The sequence below is a fragment of the Caretta caretta genome, chromosome 10 (genome assembly GCF_965140235.1).
Source record: "Caretta caretta isolate rCarCar2 chromosome 10, rCarCar1.hap1, whole genome shotgun sequence".
Lineage (NCBI taxonomy): Eukaryota > Metazoa > Chordata > Testudines > Cheloniidae > Caretta > Caretta caretta.
This window is the reverse complement of record NC_134215.1, coordinates 50,819,202-50,834,316: the sequence shown is the minus strand read 5'-3', so window position 1 is coordinate 50,834,316 and position 15,115 is coordinate 50,819,202. Positions and strand designations below refer to the sequence as shown.

At 41.8% G+C, this 15,115-nt stretch overlaps 1 protein-coding gene across 1 annotated transcript; it reads right to left on the bottom strand.

Annotated features, from left to right (window-relative positions):
- Nucleotides 1-46: 46 nt before the first annotated feature.
- CHRNA3 (cholinergic receptor nicotinic alpha 3 subunit) lies at nucleotides 47-12,877 on the bottom strand. The gene is made up of 6 exons (XM_048867536.2): nucleotides 12,540-12,877; nucleotides 10,211-10,350; nucleotides 10,074-10,118; nucleotides 5,483-5,592; nucleotides 3,067-4,078; nucleotides 47-1,290 (listed from the first exon to the last, which is right to left on the bottom strand). Exons 1-6 carry the CDS (start codon nucleotides 12,616-12,618, stop codon nucleotides 1,162-1,164), a joined length of 1,515 nt encoding a protein of 504 aa, XP_048723493.1. The 5' UTR covers nucleotides 12,619-12,877; the 3' UTR covers nucleotides 47-1,161.
- Nucleotides 12,878-15,115: the final 2,238 nt, after the last annotated feature.

Below are 15,115 nucleotides of genomic sequence, written 5' to 3'. Positions count from 1 at the left end.
TTAATGTTACTCTACACAGAGTGTCATGCAACCAGAATAACAAATATGTTTTGAAACTACATAATTCTGTTTATTTTTTCAAAAATTTTATATAACTACTTCCACATTTCCATGAAATTTCCAATTTGCACAGAGAGAACAATTCACATTTTTACCAAGTGCCTTCCCCGACCCTTTTAGTGTACTATATTTATATTCATGCTCCTGTTTAAGTATCTCTACGGTTACTGGTAAAAACATATGGGATGTATGTATGAGAAGCAGTTCTACTACACTTTACAGGAAAATTTTATATCTACCTACCTTTTATTTAAGTACTTGTCTATAGCACGTGAAACAAAATTATCCTGTAATATCTTAATTCCTTCATGTGAGCTGTGTGTGTGCACGCGCGCGTGTAATGATATTATTAGGTCTGAATAACTTGACATTTTGCTAGCGATTTTGTTCTGTTTCCAAAATGGGAGGTGAGCAGAATCATGCAATGGCCACTTTGCTACCTTAACATAATATCCAGCTATAAATGAGTTCCCCTTGTTCTAAAGTAACTTACCCGCTACTTGTTCCCCTCAAAACCCGGCATAATAATGGGTACATCATATACCAACAAGTTGCATATTAGTACAGCAATTCAAGAGCTACAGTTTCTAAATGGCTATATACTGGAGTGGCTTTATGGCACTAGTTGTGATCTTGCTCCCAGAAGAATTGTACTGAAGCATGTCGCATCCTGGAGGATATAGCACTGGACATGAGTGTTGGAAGTAGGTCAGGTAACCTAAATTCTTCAGCCTTTTGACAGTCCTCTAAACATTCCTGTGGAAATGCTGTGATTTCCAATTTCTGTTGGACATGTCTATATCATAAATACTTTTTAACATTCACTTCTGTGAATTTTTATACACTACCTTCCTTTTCCCCAGCTCTTGTAATATCTGTCTGGAGAATATTACCTTCAGATTGGCTGTCATTACATTTTAAAATCAGTTAAAGCTTTTCACATTTATAATGAAGCTTTGCTGGGTGAAGCTTAATGAGTCTACAGACATCTTTTATCCTACTCATAAAGCAGTATATACAGAAGCAGCTAAAGTAACAAAAAAGAGCATAAAATGTTTGGTCAGCAAACAACTTTCTTTTACAACAGAGTATTTTGAATTCCTACATTTCATCTCCAGCCATCAATGGTTGTAAAAACAATCCTGCTGTTCCTAGAATACATACCAGAATAAAAACCCACAGAAAAATGCGATCAATTACCATGGCAACATACTTCCAATCATCCTGAATCTGAAAAATATAAACACAGACAAATAAGACAGGAAGCAGGCATGTTCTGATAAAGGTAAAGTTTACTAATCATTAAATTGGTTGGTAATATCAGAACTCCTTTCTGTGTTCGGCAAAAATGTACATGGGAGCTCCTCCATGTACAGAATGTTTCCTCTTTCATAAGACCACAACTTCGAACCTGGCTTTTGAGGCAGCAGAAATTCATCCATCATTCATCCAAAAACATTCAGGCCAAAAACAGTGCAGAATTAACTTACTATCTCTTCGGCCCCCAAATGGTTTGATTCATTATGGCTGAAACTTGCTTTGCATGAGTTGAAGAAGCTATCTTTCTAAATTAATTCCAACTTCGTAACACTATTTTAAGATAATAGAACTGTCCCTTTCACTAAACACACAGGGGACATATGGCCCCTCTTCCATGGGGACAGAAATTTGAAGGTGAAAGAGACTTTATAGAGGGAGCTCTTTCAAAAGTCACTTGGGCACCTACATATCTAAGTCCTATTGAAACGCACCATTCCTGTTGAAGTGGTAAGTGCATGGGCGGATGCAACTTAATTAATCTGTCAATGACTTTAAAAGATTCTCTTGACATTTCTTACAGTTTTTAATACTGTATTAGAAAGCAAGATGCTTATGTATGATGTAAAAACTTTTCTCCTTCATATACTGTATCAAGACTGGAAAAAAAGCTTTCCAGCAGGAGTGGTTTTTACATTGAATGATTATGTTGATAACAAGAAATAAAATGATAAATGGCTTTGAAATAATGCATAACCTTAAGTTAATGTTGGAAATAAATGTTAAATAAGTATCCTAAGTAAAGCTAAGCTTAATAAATTTCAATCTTTACTTCAACTTTCCTAGATGAACATAGCATATGTGCGTACTTCATTCTTGAATGCTATTATGAAAAATAAGAACAATGCATTTTACTTTTGATGTAGAAAATAGATTTTTCTAGAAAAGAACCATAATTCTTAAAGCTGAGGGAGATCAAAAGAGCATATAGAACACATGAATCCTGAATAAGGCCCAGATTCAACAAAATACTTAGGCCCAAACTTAATTTAAGCAGGTGCTTGAGTGCTTTGCTGAACATGACCTACAGGTGGTAAAGATAATGATAGAGTTGCTGCATATGAGTTACTTGTATCTGCTCTCTGTATGACTGAGAAGTAGTGATAACCATCAGAAGCTCTCCTAGCTTTTGAAACAGAAAAATTGTGTGAATTTAGCACTTAAGAAAAATGCCGAATTGAGAGCCCTGAACTTCGCTGTTCTGTATTTATCCACAGAAGCAGTTCAGCATGAGAATTATTATCAGGGAAAGCCTCACTACAGGTAAGTAAATATTCATTTTACGGCAGTGGTGACTTGCCCAAGGGCACACAGTGAGCTAACTGCGGTGCTAGGATTTCCCAAGCTCTCATTCTGACTGCAAATCTTGTGCTTGTTACTCCCTCCAAAAGAGTTAATGTAATAGATTCCACTTTAGCAGATGGGTTGGCATTGGCAGTAAAAGGAGTTCAGTGCAACACTGTGTTTCCCCAATATGAATTTCAATCCACTGATTGTTTACATTACAGGTGTATGGAGCCATGAATCAATGTGGGTTATTTGTATCAAGAAATTGTGAATTGTTCTGCAATGTTTTTATGAAAGGCAGCTGGGATGTTTACTCCTACAAAAAAAAACAAACCCACACTCCGACACTCATGGTAAATAATGCCTGTAACCTCAGTAACTAATGCTGAAAGTTGTTCTTACCTCTTTGGCTTCATTCTGCATTTTCATATTCTCTGCAATGTATTTGACACTTTCAATTGCATCTCTCATTTCTGGTGACAAAACTGAAAACGAAAGTGGAGCATCTACCGATTCATAGCTTGTACTCCTTGTAAGATTGCCACTGAAGTCAGAAAACTTTATTCGTTGACACCAACAACAGCTGCATGTTATATCTTGACATATGAAGCCATCTTTGCAGCATTTGGTTTCAGAGCTGCTGAAGCAATTTAAGTCTGAGAGCTCAGCACTGTAAAGTGGCTTTGGCTTCTGATTCTTCTCTCTATCGCGGGCAGGCCTGGTCATAAACATGATCTTGGGAAGTAAGTTCAAGAAAATGGTCTTCACCCACTCAGGCATTGTGTGTGTCTTGGGTGTTCTATAATGCACATTAAGTACAAACACAGTAATGACAATGGAAAGAGTTACAAATATCATGGTGAAGAGGAGGTATTCTCCAATAAGTGGGATCACCAAAGAGGTAGAGGGGATGGTCTCTGTGATCACTAGGAGAAATACAGTTAAGGATAAAAGGACTGATATGCATAGTGTCACCTTCTCACCACAGTCTGAAGGCAAGTAGAACACCAAAACAGTTAAGAAAGAAATCAACAGACATGGGATAATCATGTTGATAGTATAAAATAAAGGCAGGCGCCTAATATAAAGAGAATAAGTGATATCTGGATATACCTCTTCACAACAGTTGTACTTAATGTCATGTTTATATCCAGGAGCTTTAATAATAACCCATTCTCCACTCTCCCAGTAGTCTTGGAGGTTCATTGTAGAGCCAATTAAAACTAAGTCAATTTTAACTTTATCATAAGACCAGGAACCAAACTTCATGGTGCAGTTTTGATAGTCAAATGGAAAGTAGGTCACATCTATTTTACATGAACTTTTAAAAATAGCTGGAGGTATCCAGGTCACTTCTCCTGTGTATTTCAAAAAGGCCTTTGTCTTGTCATCAACTTGGAAGTTCCCAACTGCACTGTAAAAAATAAACCAGGGTGGGAAAAAATAGATAAGCATTTCAACTAATCAAATCACTTTCATATAAGAAAAGGTTAAGAACATAGGTTTATGTATATACAGTGACTCTGGATTCATGCACTGTAAGTGAGCAAATGCACACTTCAGCATTCCAGCAATAATGTTAACTGTGCTAAATTGCATGTGTAGTACTAGATCCATGGCTGATGTAAATAAGCGTAGTTCCATTGTCATCAGTGGAGCTACATGGACTTACAACTGCTGAAGATCAAGATGGTAGTATTTTCTACTCCTGTAACCTGGCTAAATGTGATCCATACCCAAGGCAGCAAACTTGAGCTCTTTTGTGTCAGAACAAAGTGATGGACAAGCTGATCTTCCTTACTGTGCTTGGTTCACTCTCTCTTTCCTCTCCATCCCCACAGTACCTTGCAGTGTCACTCCTCTAAGAAAGCAGGAATTCAGGGCTCCTGCCGCAGCTTGTCACTGTGGATGCATGGATCAGAGCAGGGCCATCTGTCCACCCTGTTCACAATCACATAACATCCCTGGGGCAATTTCAGCTGTTGTTTACATGGAAAAGTAAGACTGGGAAAGCATTTTTAGCTATTTATGTGATTAGAAAACTGTAGAAGAGAAGAAGCCAGCACCACATGACCAGCCAGCTCTTCATGGACCTACCAGCATGTGCTGTACAGACCACACTTTGGGAACTCCTGTATTGGAGAGTATTTCAAGCATGTTTCACTGAGGCCAGCTTCCTTACATAGTGTATAGCCAACGTATCATCTCAGTAACACATTTGGTCTCCTATTGACGTGTTGGAAGCAAAAGTCCTAAGTGTGTACCAACCCTGGGGCTTTTATATAGTTATATTTAATGCTGTGTTGATGTCAGATGGGTAGCAATTTTAACTGCAAAAATGTCTGGATCTAATACTCCGTTTCAATGAAAGGTCTGAATTACTGAAGAGTTTCTCATCTGTAAATGAGAGGAAAGTTGTGTGGCAGAACTATCTGCTCCTTCTTACTGCCAGCCTTGCATATAGTTCCAAAAACAATTATAGAAAGAGTGGGGAGTAGAAGGAGCACAGGGATGCAGAGTCTAAAGTTTCCTGTCTGTTTCTCTTATTAAAATGTGTGTGTTTTCAATTTTTAATACTTATTAGCTCAACAGACTCCAAAAGTATTGATGTTCAACAGAAGCAGTGATTGGGGGGTAGTTCTACTAGAGAAGTAACAGTTTGCAATATATACCGTAGTCGCTGTGTATTGCTACCCAGGTTTGATCAAAATCTTAAGTCTTTTGTAATAGTCATGGGAATGCTCAATTTTTTTTAAAATGCATGATACAAAACCAAAACAAATTAAGAGTAAAGGCACTTGATAAGGCATAGTCTTACTTGTTATATAAGACAATGTCTGGCTTCCAGATCCTATCAGCTGGAACTCGAATAAACTCAACACCTCCATATTCCTCTGGATTCCACTTAAGTTTGTAATCGTTCCAGATCTAATCACAGAAGAAACCAAACTTCATTAGAATTACAAAAAGACCCATCTCAAATTGTGGACTACTGCCCCTTCTTTCCATAAAAACAAAGTGCTGTAATGTCACTTTTATAAAGTTGGTGTTTGTTTTTTCAGAATCTCTAATGACTAGATGTATCACCTTTTAAGACCATGTTATTTATTTGTATTCATTAGCACACACATTGGGAACCCATTGTGCCAGGTGCTGTATACATGCAAGAGAAAGCTCCTACCCCAAAGAGCATACATTTTATATAGACAAGATGGACCAAGGGTGACATGGGAAACAGTCTCAATTAGGTAAAGTGATTTGACCAAAGTCACACAGCAGATCAGTTGCAGAGCTAGGAATACATCTCAGGTCTCCTAATGCCCAGTCCCAGTTCCCTTTACACTAGACCAGGCTGCCTCCTCTTCCTCTCAGCCCCCAATTATATTAGAATGTAATTGCTCCTGATATTTTCATGCTATGATCACCACTCATAAGGTAAAGCAATCTTGCTCTATCTCTAGAGCAACCAGAGAGATTTCTGAGATTGTAAACTAGCTCCACGCCAGATCCCTCCAGCTAAGGCAGCACAGGAGGGTAGGGCTTGGTTAATGCTTGAATAGGAGATATCAAAGGAATGCCAAAGTACTATCAGAAAAAGTGATGATAATTCAATAGGTGACACAGTTCCCTCTGAGTCACAATGTGGGTGAAGTAATATCTTTTATTGGACCAACTTCTGTTTTGGAGAGAGAAGCTTTCAAGTTTACACAGAGCTCTTCTTCAGCTCTGGGAAACTAAGGCTATGTCTACACTGCACTTCCATTGGTAAAACTTTTGTCATCAGGGCTGTGAAACTCCCTCCCCTCACCCCCCAACTGACAAAAGCGCCGGTGTGGACACTGCTTTGTCGGTGGGAGAGCGTCTCATTGGGGGCAACTTTATTTTGCTGGCAGGACAGTTCTCGCCTGCTGACAAAGAGTGGCCACCCTGTATACCTTGCAGCAGCACAGCTGTGCCACTGTAAGGTGCGCAGTGTGGACATAGCCACATTACAGACCTTGCAGTGGTGTGCCGCCATAAGGTCTCCCATATAGCTGCTCTATGCCAGCAGGAGAGAGCTCTCCGGTTGGCATAATTAAATCACCCCCAAAAAGCGGCAGTAGCTATGTGGGTGGGGAATGCTCTCTCACCGACATAACGCTGTCCACACCTGTGCTTCTGTCGGTGAAACATATGTCAGTCAGGGGAGTGTTTTTTCACACCCGAGTGACATAAGTTTTACCAACAAAAGTGATACTGTAGATATAGTCTGAGTAAGTTTCCCAGAGCTGAAGAAGAGCTCTGTGTAAGTTCAAAAGCTTGTCTCTCACCAACAGAAGTGGTCCAATAAAAGATATGACCTCTCCTACCTTGTGTCTCCAATATTCTAGGAGCAACACAGCTACTGCAACACTGCATACTACAAAACGAGTCAGTATTGAACAAAGAATCCAGCATATTTTAAGGAGTGTGGCAGATATCATTGTTTTGGTGAGACTCAAAAACTAAAATCTTGGTCAATTTGGTCATTAAAATGCCATGGTTCTTTTTCAGAGTCAGGGTGTTAATGCTATTGTCCAGGACAAGGCCCCGGATAGGTACGTACATTGTCTCTACATAAAGTTCCATGTAGTTCCAACTGGGTCAGATATTCTGTGTTTTTTGTCCTGTACTGTGGTGTTGCTGTATGGTGTTAAGCTATTACCATGTTCCATTCCAGGGGTGGCTGCATTTCAGTTGTGGGTGAGGTAATTCTTGGGTATAGATAGGTCTATAGAGTTAGTATGTTTGGGATCCTTCTGGATAAAGGATATCGTTAATGGGTCTGTGCTTTCAGTTTGGAAAGGTTAATACTGTAGTTAATGACCGATTTAATTGATTCATCGTGTGCCTGACATATTTCTGAACAGTATGACCAACAGTAGTTAACACCTTAATCAGCACATGTTCTACAGTACTGCTATTCCCTGGGAGACAGTATTCTACAATTCAGGGCACTAAAAATCCCTTAGGACTGGCAGAGATTATTCTTAGCAGTCTCCTATATTAGGTGGTTGTAGTGCTTTTAACCTTGCATAATAATATTGTACTGGGAATTCTATTCCTAATTCTGCCACTGACTTGCTGTGTGACCTTGTGCAGGTCATGCAGGTGCTCAGGCAGGATTTGACTCTAACTCCCATTGAAGTAAATATCTTCAAAGCCCAGGAACTGTAAGTGTGCCTGGACTCTCATGGGAGATACAAGAAAGGGGGTGGGGAAGGATCCTTTCTTTCCTCATTTCCCTCTGCCCCTGTCCAAAGGCCAAGCACAACCTGGCCTTGGGTTTGGTTCCATATTGGTCTCCAACAGGCATTTTGTTCACAGCCCATAACCAGGGCTGGATTAACTCTCCTGTGGGCCAGGGGCTATTAGGTTTTGTTGGGCCCCTGGGGGTTTGGAGTGGGGAAGTGGGCTCAGGGTGGGGGCGGCGGATTGGGATACAGGAGGGGATGCAGCTCCAGCTGGGGGAGTGGGCTCTGGGGTGGGGCCAGGGATGGGACGGGGGGTGGGGTGCAGCAGGAGGTTCGGGGTATAGGCTCCAGGTGGGAGTTTGGGTGCAGGAGGGGGCTCAGGGCTGGGACAGGGGGTTGGGGTGCAGGTGGAGGTGCAGGGTCTGGGAGGGAGGTTGGGTGCAGGAGGGGGCTCCAGGCTGGGGTAGGGGGTTGGGGTGCAGGAGGGGATGCAGGCTCCTGGTTGGTGGTGCAGCAGGGCTAAGGCAGGATCCCTTGCCTGCCCTGGCTCCGTGCTGCTCCGCTCCCCGAGGTGGCCGGCACATCCACTCCCAAGGCAGAGGAGCCAGGCCGCTCTGTGTGGTGCACACTGCCTGTGCCAACAGGCACCGCAGGCACTGCCCCCCAGCTCCCATTGGCCACAGTACCTGGCCAATGGGAGCTGTGGAGCTGGTGCTGGGGGCAGCGCGCAGAGGTTCCCTGAACTCCCCTCACCTAGGGGCCACAGGGGCACATCGGCCAGCCAGCGCTCGCGGCTCTAGCCCTGGGCGGGGGTGCCAAGGCTCGGGGACCAGCGTCCAGCCTGTGGCTCAGAGACTTGCTGTGAGCCAGATTAAAAGCAGCAGCGGGCCGCATCCGGCCTGTGGGGTCCCCATTAGCCCGAGGCCCTGGGCTGTGGCCCCTAAAGCCCCTGCATTAATCCGACTCTACCCATAACAATAACCTGTAGTCCAGTTCAACAAAGATTATAGTGAGAAGAATTCCAAGCTAGGCTTGCAGAGGCCTCACAGAACTAAAGTGCACTAGCAGACATGCAGGGGGAAACTTGCACAGTGTCTGCACTGTGACTGGCTGTAGCCGGTGTAATTACGCTCCACAAGATGAGCTTCACAGAGTTTCCTAGGCCTCCTGCGCTGCTCCAGTGGGTTTTATCACAGGAGGCTGCATAATCATTCAATGCAAATAAATAGCCAGCCACTAGGTGTCAGCAATGGATTAAGGTAAGTGTGGCCAACCCAAATCTCTGCACCAAAGCAGCATAGTACCCTACCAGGCCAGCACCTCTGATGCTGTGATCTTTCCTTTTCTTAAATGCGAGTCAAATCTATACAAATGCTGGCTAGGAAGAATGTCCCAGCATCTTTGAGCATTGGCTTATTTAAGTTTTTGTTTACTTATGCTGAGGCATTTTTCTGTTGTACTGTTTTTCATGACTGAAAGGACGTTTTATTTACTTTACACAATAGTCACACTTTACGTAGTAGAAACAGTTTGTATTTAGCAAAATGTTTACCATTTTCCTCCTCTGTTCCTCCCAAAATATTCCTAGGTCAGTTTATCTAGCTGTAAAAGCGGCAGAGTCCTGTGGTACCTTATCGACTAACAGATGTATTTGAGCATAAGATTTAGCTGGTATTCCTTGCTTTTGACCTAAATATTCCTATTTACAAATCTTTAATGTTAGCAGTTTACATTTTTCATTAAAGAGATTGAATGGAAAAATGGGGATTCAGGATAACCTAATGGTTAGACCTTGGAACTCCTAGCATGGGACCTAATGGTTACAGGGAAGAACCCAGTGTAGTTGAATGGTGACAGCATGGAGGCAGCAGATCTGGATTCTGTTTTTTGGCAAAATCATTTAACCTTTTTGTTCAGTTCACCCAACTATAATATTGCAATAATAATGCTTTCCCACCTAGCTCCAGTGCTTTGAAATGTCTGGATGAAAAGTAGTATATAAATGTAACGTGCAATGTCACTTTTATAGTAGTTAGCTAAATGTTGATATTAATGAGCATTACGCAAAGGATGGTCAATATAACATTTTGCTTTGCAAATTGCGGGTGGAGGACACAGCAAGAAACCTTACATATTGACATTAAAAGAAAAATTAACTGAGCTGATATTATCAGTGCTGGGATTATATTTACTCACATGTTTCAGCCACAACTTGGTCTCCATTATCTGGTTCACTTCATCCTGAAAAACACAGCCATGTTGAAAAAGGAGTGGGCCTTTCTTTGGGCTAATAATGTAATACTTACTAGGTTCTGAAAGAAGCCTGTACTCACCACCTTCACCAGCTGTGACATGGATACCTCAAACTGAATGATGGCAGGGTCTGACACATTCTCCACTGGTCTGATAAACTGACTGTAGTTAGCAAACAAGGCTGCAAACAGTCTGTGCTCCGCTTCTGAACAACTGCAACCTGAAAAGAGATTATGTTGGCTTCTGGTTTTGAAACAACCCACGAAGCTTCTTGTGGCCAAATGCTATTTCCTTTGAAAATTAAATAACCAGACATTAAATCTGCATGATGTTAATTTGGCATTCATTTAAGATGAAAATAGAAGAATAAAATGTAATGGTAGATGGAGATTTTCATATGTCTCTGCAAGTGGAGTTTAAAGGATAATTTAATAAAATCATAGAAACTGGAGCTGAAAAAGCCCTTTTCCCTGGCTCACCTTGTCCCTCACCACTACAAAAAGGAGCTGGGGTTGAGCAAGGTCAGAGAAAAAAATGTTTCTTACAAACTTAAGCCCATGAGGAGCTAAAACTACACTTTCTAATATGACCAGCTCCTGGGAAATTTTACTGTCCCAGGAGACTGAGGCTCATTATAGGATGGTTGCAATGATGCTAACAGCTTGCTCATTATAAATAAGGAAACAAGGATTAAAAATTGATTCACTATTTCAAAGGTATCAGAGTAACAGCCATGTTAGTCTGTCTTCGCAAAAAGAAAAGGAGTACTTGTGGCACCTTAGAGACTAACCAATTTATTTGAGCATGAGCTTTCGTGAGCTACAGCTCACTTCATCGGATGCATACCGTGGAAACTGCAGAAGACATTATATACACACAGAGACCATGAAACAATACCTCCTCCCACCCCACTGTCCTGCTGGTAATAGGTAGTACATTCTATTTGCAATTGTCCCTTTCTGATGCTGGTTTTGCTATCTGTGGTATCTTATGGCTATAAACTGAAGGTCTCAAAGCACAACTGGGAATCTTCTGTCCCCTAAACTATGCTTCCATTCTCATAGGCAACAGATAAACACTGTGGGAGGCAGATCCTGCCTGGAATTTAGTGGCCTTGTCCTAAAGAGACTCTCTACTGGTACTTGGATGTGATATGCCCAAATCCTTTCATTAAAAAAAATTAGATCTCTTCTCCATTTATGGATAATTTTATATTTCAACATGGCTGGTGAGACAAACTAACAGTAAGGGCTAAATTCTGCTTTCAGAAACACTTGTGTAAATCTGGAATAGCTACACAGAGTCTGTTGATCTTTTAAAATATGACAGCATGACTGCATATAGATTTACATGCAGTTGCTAGGATATGTTTGAGAGGTTTTTTTCCCCAGTCATACTAGGTTAGTATTTTCCAGCAAACAGAAGGGCAGCAGAAGTACTCATCTGCACAATAACTGATCTATAAAGTTTCACAAACAAAATATCTACCTTCCGACCTATTCTGGAAGTTCTGCTGACATCCAGTCTGAGACTGGCACAATGTCAGACCACATACAGTTAAAAATCCCCACTCTCTACTCATTTTGAAGGCTATTTTTTTCAAGGGTAGTAAAGTCACTCAAACCAACACACCAGATTAAAATAGATAGCTTTATACTTTCCTATTTCTGGAAAATTAACTTTTTAGCCAGTAGACTTGCTTTAATCATTTAGTGATATCTCACCTATAATTATTAGCAAGTCAGGAGTCCCCTGGATTAAATATGCCTGAGTCCTTTATGTAGGTGGGTTTTAAGATTCATATTCAGCCTTTTGCCAGCTCCTTCCCAAATGCTGTTGACCAACTTACATTTCCATAACATGTGAATTAAATCTCTGTGTTTACCACACATCCAGCATCCATCACATTGTAGACAATAACTACGTATATATAAACCAGTGTTTCAACATTCTGGTTAAAGTTGCTGTCATCTCAGAGCACCAGTAATAGCAAGAAGGAGATCTTTGTTCTGCAGAGATAAGGTGCACTGTTCAGAGCCACCTCTAAGGCTATCTCAAGCAGCTGTTTGGCATCACCTATTTCTGCTGATGCCCCAGCACTTTAGAGCACGTATCCACAGCGAGCTAAACCTTAAAACCACATTGAAGTTTTTAATTTAAAGTTTAAATGGCTTTGTGGGATCATGGGACCCATTTGGCATGCCCAATCAGGGCTGCTATTTGTTACGAGTTCATAAGGTGAGATTTTAAAATTGTTTAACAAAAGAAGCTGGGATTCATACGAATCCTGCAGCATGCCACTTATTAGTGCTGAACCTAAGTCCAGACCAATTAAAAACAATTGTACAAAGCCATAACCCATCCTCTTTCAACCCCCTCCTTTAAAAAAAAAATTCAAGGACCACTCACCTTTAAAGAAAAAGAAAACAGCAGCAGCAGCTAGAAATAGAGCGAATGTGCTCCCCATGGCGTTATGAATTACTGTCATCAACAGAGACTGCTGGCGACAAGCTCAGCTGCTAGGATTGCACAGGCATGGGAAATACAGACAGCTCCAATCTTCCAATGTATAAAATCCTTGTATAAGGCAGACTGCAGGACCCTGAAGAACAGTTCTGCACCATGGAGATCCCATTAGCAACGATGTGCTGCCCCCCTTTTCAGCTGTTCATATTGTCATAAACAGAGAGCACTGGAAACACAAAATAAATCGTAGACCAAATAGATGTAGTTACTGTAGGCAAGAAGCAATCATCGATTCATCGGGCAACAAGGGTAGGCAAGAGGCCATTAGTGGATGCATAAATGAGCCCAGTAATTGGATAATGCTAAGAGTTTTTCCAATCAGCTCCTTTACAGGATATGAATCTTTATAGGAACTTTGTGCCAAGCCATTAGAACAGGTTTAATTAATAAAAATCTTATAACTGAACTGTGCTGAAATGGATATTGACATTAGAGACACTCAAATTATCAGTAAACTGAGCCCAAGAGACCAAAACCGCCAGAAGGTGGGTGAAGTAATATCTTTTATTGAACCAACTTCTGTGGGTGAGGGAGACAAGCTTTCAAGCTTACACAGAGCTCTTCTTCAGGTGCACAGTTAATTAACTGACACAGATAAAAATGTGTACCTGTTTGAGGCTTTGTAGTGAGGAGAGCCCCAATCCTGTAGGCACGTGTGAAAGTATTTACTACTTCATCCTGATGTTGCATTTCATCTACTTTAGCTTCACTTTCAGCTTCCTGATGGGGGTGCTCTGTGAGGGCAGTAGTAGACTTGCTCCCCTACTTTGAAATCAATGGGACTACCCACAGTAGGAAAGTTAAGCACATGCTTAAGTGTTTGCAGGATTGGGGCCCAGAGATTGACATAAGGTACAGTGACCACAGTTAGGCCAAGAGCTCAGGTTTGAGGTTAAACTAGTTTGGGTCCAACAGCACTGAAATCTCCAGAGAACAGCTGTGCTTGCTAGAATCCTGCCATCTTGGGTCAGGAAAATTAAATGTTGGTACCAAATTCAAAAGGGAAGGGGAGGATGCAGCGACTCCAGACTGATTCCTCCGAAACCCAACATTGAGGGAGAGGGGTTGGGTTTGATGTTCTGGCTGAGGCCCATCTCTAGCAATGGCTGGATAGTGGCTTAAAAGCTCACTTGCGCCTCTCCTTGGAATTTAACAGGAGACTGTTTCAAATTCCTATGAGGCATCAAATGTACTGATTTTTTTTTTTTCAATTGCCAGGGTTTTTCTTTGTATGCAGTAGCTGTGTTGGTCCCAGGATATTAGAGAGAAAAGGTGGGTGAGGTAATGTCTTTTATTGGACCAACTTCTTTTCATGAGAAAAACAAGCTTTCAAGCTTACTCAGAGCTCTTCCTCAGGCCTGGGAAACTAACTCAGAAAGTGACAACTAAATACAAGGTGGAACAGATTGTTTCGTGTAAGTAGTTCCCCCATATGTCAAGGTGTCACCTTCACCATTCAAGGTGAAGAGGTCCATTAACACCCCTCTAGTCATAGGGAGGTGGAAAGCAGCTGGGGGTGGATGATGTTTAAGGGCTTGTTTGTTGAGAGCTTATCTTTTTAATTTCAGGAATAATTCTCAGGCCTAGGATCTTGCTCCAGCAAAGAACTCTCTCTCCAGGCAGAGAGGGGAACAAGGGTGACCCGATGTCCCAATTTTATAGGGACAGTCCCCATTTTGGGGTCTTTGTCTTATATAGGCTCCTATTACCCCCCACCTCCTGTCCTGATTTTTCACATTTGCTGTCTGGTCACCCTAAGGGGAGCATACCAATGGAGTGCCTTCCTCGTCACTATCAGTTCGCCTCCGTGCGGGGCTGGGCTCTTACCATAGCTTTTCCCCCAGCATGACTTTCTCAGGCTGGTTCCTTAAATTTGGCTGAGCAACACCTAGCTTGGAAAGAGGCAGAATGGATAAAGGGGTGGTGATGAAGAGCCTCTTGGCTGCCCCGCTTAGCCTGGAAGTGAGAGATGGGGCCCTGTTGCAGCCCCCTTACACTTGGTGTGGGGGTGAAGAACCCCAGGAGGAGCGGAGGTGAGGCTTGGTGGGCACTGAACTGATGCAGGGTTGCTTTGCACAGTATTGATTTGGAAGTTTGGGGCAGCATTAATTGCTGGGCAGGGGACAGGAGATGTGGCAGCAAGAGCTTCTGTAGCAGGGGCCAAAATCCTCTTACTCAATACATATGGTAGAATAGGGGGCATGAACTGTCACTCAGAGATACAGAGGATGGGAAAGGAGAGTTAAAAAATCAAGACTGACCAAAAAACACAGTATAATCCTTAAAAAAAACAAAACAAAACACATGATTTTGGGGGGCCAATCTCATGAATTTTTTGGGTGTGGTGAGCTACTCAGGATTTTTTCCTCTTGAGCATGGCAGTTTTGAGTAGTCCAGATTCTGATCTCAGTTACATTGAAGTCAGTTTTCAGAGTAACAGCTGTGTTAGTCTGTATTCG

What these genes read in the sequence shown, in the direction of transcription:
- CHRNA3 (XM_048867536.2), bottom strand. Translation starts at nt 12,618, where the DNA reads ATGACAGTAATTCATAACGCCATGGGGAGCACATTCGCTCTATTTCTA. An exon ending in TGTTTTCTTTTTCTTTAAAG is followed by an intron (nt 10,351 to 12,539) that starts GTGAGTGGTCCT and finishes ATCTCTTTTCAG; the next exon opens with GTTGCAGTTGTTCAGAAGCG. An exon ending in GACATTGTCTTATATAACAA is followed by an intron (nt 4,079 to 5,482) that starts GTAAGACTATGC and finishes TATTTTTTACAG; the next exon opens with TGCAGTTGGGAACTTCCAAG.